Genomic DNA, 6,000 nt, shown 5'->3' on the forward strand with positions numbered 1-6,000 from the left:
GGCGGTGATGATTTCCCGCGACGAAGAGATATTGAGCAGTACTAGCGGCCTGAGTTCTATTCCAGGCCACGGCTAACATCAGCGGCGATTTCTGAAAGCCCCAAGCCCATCATCGACTCACATTGACCAGGGTGGCGAAGCATGGTTATACTATTTCCACGACCGGTACAGAGTGGGAAGGCCTTCATCCATCAGTAGATCGTTAGTGGCGTGGATATGCAGTCTATCAATGTCCCTCGCATCATTTTCATGACGCGCAATCACGGACACCCGCAGAAGCACGAACGTGTCACGGACGTGGTCGAGGCGTCCATTCCTCTCGCTGTTACCGCTCGGCACCTTTCAGGGACTCGCGCGCGTAAATTTCACCTCGCGTACATTCCTCCCAGAGACATCTTAGAGCACGTCGGTCCATCATCTCGCTCTCTCCTCTCTCTCTCTGCCTGTCTGTATATCTCCCATACAGGAATGCACATATTTTTTTCTGCGTCACCTTCACGCACCGCTGTAGATTTGTCCCGAGATAAAAACCGCTTGTTATTATTCGGCGCTCACAGGGGAATTTACCGCGCTCAAGCCAATGCCGCGCTGGTGGAATGCCCACCGCCTTGGGTGACTCTCTTGCCCCGCCGATTCTTCACCGCCTTTCTCGGGATCCGGTGGAAATTCCTCGTTCAGACTTAAGAAGGGAGCGGCCTTGGGAAATTAATAAAACAAAACGCTACACCTCTGTGTGTGCGTGACGATAAATAAAAAAGCGCAACCGCGGAGGAGAGTTCGGTATCTTATCATCAATTTCATCATAAAAACTTTTCCTTCGGCCATGATCTATCCGCTGCTGGATGAATTCTATCGAAATGTGATCATCACTGTGCCACCGCTCCACCCCCCATGGGCATCAAGCGCTCGATAGTTGTGCTGGAGACCGTCGCTTCTACGGTAGACGTACTAATGAAGCTGCGAGAACAACATTTTATCCAGTAAAAAAAAAACGAAAAACAACTTTATAATTTCCACTGAAAAAAGGCAAACACGTGGTGGGTGTCCAGCTCGAAAGAGCGTGGGACCGCGCTTAACGCTCGCTTATAGCCGCGAGTCATTGGTGGAAATTCCACATTCCTGGGATGGGGGCGAGCCAATCCGCAAGACAGCACCTGTAGAATATTGTGGTCATGTTGAGCAAGTTTGGTTTGCACAGGATTAGACTTAGTCATGCATCAACGTTAAACAAAAAAACATACAGCCTTGCCTTCCACGAACACGAATCGCACTTCCTCCAGCATCCTCTACTTGGGTCACGTCCAATGTACGTCTCATAAAGCCGAACAGATTTCGCAGAGATTAAAAACTATTTTTCATTTTCTGTTTTTGAACAACAGAAAAGGGTGACGTAAAGGAGTCTGCGTGCCACAATCTCCGATCCTGAAAGATCGAGAGACCGAGCTCATTGCCGTTACGTTTCGCGGTCGACGAACGGGTTAATGATTGATGGAGTGACACATCACAGATGAAAGAGTCCCACTTAGCACACTGCACAATTTTAAATACGCAAATAAGTAGCTCGCTTACAAAAAAGATAATGACTTCATTCATGCCAATAACTCCAGTCCGGTTGGTGCTGTTCCTAATTATCCACAGACAGCCTTGATTGTGAGCACACGTGACTTGCAATCCAGAGATCACCAGTTCAGTTCCATCTTCCTGCGCGGCAGTTAAAACGATGTCCATGTTGTTTAAATCCTACCCCCAACACGTGCCACCTCTGCACACCCGGTAGTATCAATTGTATATGTGCACCGCAGTTAGTTGGGCTAAAGTGTGGAGACTCCCGCCTCTGCCAAGACCTTCTGGCCAGCATGAAAGAGTAGGCCAAGGACCGTTTAGAGGGGAGCTACCTAAGAGGCCCCTTCCGTCACCAGTGGCGTCGGTGAGTCTTTCAGGGCTTCCCCTTTGTCTCTGCGTGTCCTTTATTGAACCAGGCGAGAGCTCCTTGGGTGTTATTGTATCCGAGTGGAGGCTGCCCCCCCCCCTATCCACGATGATTCATCTGTAATGCATAGCACGTCACGTGCGGGACGTAATAATGCCTTTAGTTATCACGGGAATGCCTTGCTACTGAGTCTCAGGACTATTTTCGAAGAGGGCCCTGCACTGCGATGTTTCGCCAGTCGTGTTGACGAGTGGCCTTCACGTGGCAGGAAACCGGACTGACCGGAGAAAGCCCACGCTTACGAGGGGGGGGGGTACCGGTCGGAGCTTTGCACGGATAGATTCAAGAATCCATTGCGGTTACTGCCATCTCCTGGCGACTTCGCGGTCGAAGTCTGCAACAGCTTTTATTCCCAGGCAGTCTTCCATCCGACTACTAACCGGACTCGATTCAGCGTAACTTCCGAGATCGGGCGCATTCAACGTGATGTGGTCCAACAAAGAAAATGCAAGTCTTAAAAGTTGAGGCCACGACACCGACAAACACAAATATGCTCTTGAAAATGTCGTCACCGAGTCTCTAACGCCTACTTTAGAGCAGGCAAGCGCCCTTTAGCAAGTCTAAAGAGGCATCGGGTGGTCCTGGCAGCGGGAATCGAACCGTGCCTGTCTGCGGTAGCCGGCTCAGCTGGCAGCTCTGCTTATACAAATGTGCAGCCCTTTGTCAATCCACTGCTGAGTGAAGCCCCTCCACACCACACGCCGGGATTGTTTCGCAATACTTGAGGGTTGGTGGAGGGGATGCTGGGGAGAGATTCAAACACCACTCGCGTGTCCGCTAGCGGTGGCCAGCAATGCGAGCTCATAACGCGATGCGCTAACCACTGCGCCACCCTTACTACCCCACAGGATCCACGCGATCTCCAATCCCCGCAGCGGGCGGGCATTCAACATTCATTAAAGGCCGCCTTCATTGCCGAGTAACGCGCATTCGAGCAGTTCTCACTTCATCGTTAAGTCTTGGCGGTGGAGCGGTGGCGCTGTGGTTAGCACACTCTTGCGCTACGCACGCGGTCACCCGAGTTCGCTTCACGGCTATGGCTCGCGTCGGCGAGGGGGTAACCGATATTAAGACCCCCCCCCCCCCATCTACCCTACCCACTTTCACTAACCCGCACTGTGACCGAAATGCGTGGTCTTTATAAGTTCGTAATTGACAATTATAGGCTGTGATTCTGACAATCTGTCAAACACATTATCATTAGCGTAGGCTATTAACGAGGCGATACTGACACGCGTTCTAGACTGCTGACATAATTCAACAGCGGCTGTAGCTTTTGAACCAAGCGTCTGCGCGCGCGCCGACGGAACGGCCGAAACGCATCGCTCCCTTCGGCGATGGACGCATCCGGACACTTCAGACAGAACTGGCAGCGAGGCGAGCTCTCTCGTTGAGGTGTCAATCGGACCCTGCGTAATGAGGCACGTCGCACGCCTTTTGCCGAAAGCCGATGCGCATCTTGGCGCATCTTGGCGAAACGAGCGAAACGACACAGTCTCCTCGACACGCTATCCCGCGCACAGAGCGACGCAGCGCGTTCGACCAACGTCGGAGGGAAAGGCGCGCTCCCCGAGCAAAACACGGCCCCCTTAGATATGTCTTCGACCCCCCCCAAAAAAACAACAACCGCAGCAAATGAATCGCATCGCCAAGGCTCAACTACTGTCAGAACGATTCCACAATGCGCGCAACGGCAATGCGATTAAACTCGAGAAGTCGCCTTAGATAATTGGGGACAGACAGACGGGGTGACCTTTCGTTAAAGTCAAGTGAGAGGCCCATCGAGACCAGAAGTCGCTCAAGAAGGAAACACGAACAGGCGTCGTCTTCCTTGTCACCTGCACCTTTTCGTGTTGCCCCTTTCCCAAACGCACTTCAACATTTGCGGCTGCGGTATACGAGCCGACGCGACGTCATTCGGCATTACCCGCGGCGAGCAGCACGCATCTGTGTGAGAGCGCGAGTGTGGCCAAACGGGTGCTTCGTTAGCCAGAGAATTCGACCCGGCCCATCACACTCGCCGGGGCTACACAACGGAGTACCACTTTGCAGTTATGCCAACAGTTGTCTGTGCCATCGCTAAGCCCGACGTCCGCCACGTGAATGTAGTAGACTCGCTGGCTCCGATGCGCGCTTTTCCTTTTTTTCCCGTCTCTTACAGCGGCGTCAACATACAACAAAACGGGCGCTTTTTGCAGAACAATGCGGGGGGGGGGGACGTGGAGCGAGCAGGCACATGCACAGAACAATCCGAACAATGCCTTCTATTCGTGCAGAAAAGCCTCGCTGAGTCTCAACACTCGGGACGGTCCTGGCATTGATTCGTTCGGTCACTTCCACGGCCTCGTATGGGGAGTTCGTGCCCGAAAGGAAAAAAACACCACCACCACCACACCAGAACTAGGAGCTAATAAACGCAAAGCTCCGCACAGATAGATCCGCAAATCCATTCTCCTGAATATGACCACCACGCAGCAGCAGCAGCATGTTAGCCGAGCCCGAGGTCTTCACCTAGCAGAGACAGCCCCACGTGTCCGCGCACCTGTACACCTTTCTCACCACCCATCGCTCACCTGTAAACCTTCATCACCACCCATCGCTCACCTGTAAACCTTCCTCACCCCCATCGCTCACCTGTAAACCTTCCTCACTACCCATCGCTCACCTGTACACCTTCCTCAACCCCATCGCGCACTTGTACACCTTCCTCACCCCCATCACGCACCTGTAAACCTTCCTCACCCCCATCGCTCACCTGTACACCTTCCTCACCCCCCCCCATCGCGCACCTGTACACCTTCCTCACCCCCATCGCGCACCTGTACACTTTCCTCACCCCCATCGCTCACCTGTAAACCTTCCTCACCCCCATCGCGCACCTGTACACTTTCCTCACCCCCATCGCTCACCTGTACACCTTCCTCACCCCCATCGCGCACCTGTACACCTTCCTCACCCCCCCCCATCGCTCACCTGTACACCTTCCTCACCCCCATCGCGCACCTGTAAACCTTCCTCACCACCCATCGCTCACCTGTAAACCTTCCTCACCCCCATCGCTCACCTGTTAACCTTCCTCACCCCCATCACTCACCTGTAAACCTTCCTCACCACCCATCGCTCACCTGTACACCTTCCTCACCCCCCCTCCCCCATCGCGCACCTCTCCGGCATCTCTTACCCTCGCGCGGCGAGCGCCATGGCCATCGCGAGCACCAGACACGGCACCCGGGTCACCGCCATCCCTCCTCCCGCAGGGCGAAGCGGGAGGAAGCGCTCCCTCTTCCCGCTGAGCGCCCCCCCCCTCCTCCTCCCACCTCGCGAGAGGGGCTCAAACGAGCCGCGGTCCCCCTTGCCCCCACCTCCCCCTGGACACCCCCCCCCCCGCCGCCGCCAGCCGCCGCCTTCTGTTATCCTAGAGACGACTCAGCGCTCCTGGAGCTCGATGTGAACTCGGGCGGACGATGCTCTGCGCGGCGCGCACGCGGGACGGTCACGCGGACGCGGCGTGCCGAGGTGGCGCACGAGCGCAGCGAGCGACCCCCGAGAGACGGCGCGCGCCTCCTCCTCCTCCTCGTCGCCCATTTGCGCGGCTCGGCCCCGCGATCGGAGGATCTCTCTGCCTTTTCTGCGGTGACGTCAGGGCCAAGAGAAAGCAATACACCACCCACCCACCCCACCTCATCCGTCCACTACCACCTCCCCCCCAATCCTCCCCGCACACCTCCCTCCCTCCCTGCGGACATGCATCCCCGCTCCTCTCTCGCGACTCCGTCCACCACCCCGCTTCATCCACTGGTCCACTCCCCCACGGACACCGCGAGCAGCCCCTCCCCCCGCCCCCCAGTCTTCTCCTTTCCCTCCAACCGCGGTGTCTCAAAGAAACTTCTAAATGCACCCCCCCCTCCACCCACTGCTACCGCCTACCTTCCTTAACAGCCCCCCCCCGACTCTAACCCTCCACCCTCTCCTTCCCTCCCACCGCGCAGTCCGTCACAATGCTAAAGCCC

At 55.6% G+C, this 6,000-nt stretch overlaps 1 protein-coding gene across 1 annotated transcript in view; it reads right to left on the reverse strand.

Annotated features, from left to right (window-relative positions):
• WNT10A (Wnt family member 10A) overlaps positions 1-5,321 on the reverse strand; it is a 44,272-nt gene extending 38,951 nt beyond the window's left edge. Inside the window, exon 1 of the mRNA XM_078607769.1 lies at positions 5,172-5,321. Within this exon, the coding sequence (XP_078463895.1) occupies positions 5,172-5,233 (62 nt within the window). The 5' untranslated portion in view covers positions 5,234-5,321. The remainder of the gene's footprint in view (positions 1-5,171) is intronic.
• Positions 5,322-6,000: the final 679 nt, after the last annotated feature.

This window comes from Lampetra planeri, chromosome 2 (genome assembly GCF_965212315.1).
Source record: "Lampetra planeri chromosome 2, kcLamPlan1.2.h2, whole genome shotgun sequence".
Lineage (NCBI taxonomy): Eukaryota > Metazoa > Chordata > Hyperoartia > Petromyzontiformes > Petromyzontidae > Lampetra > Lampetra planeri.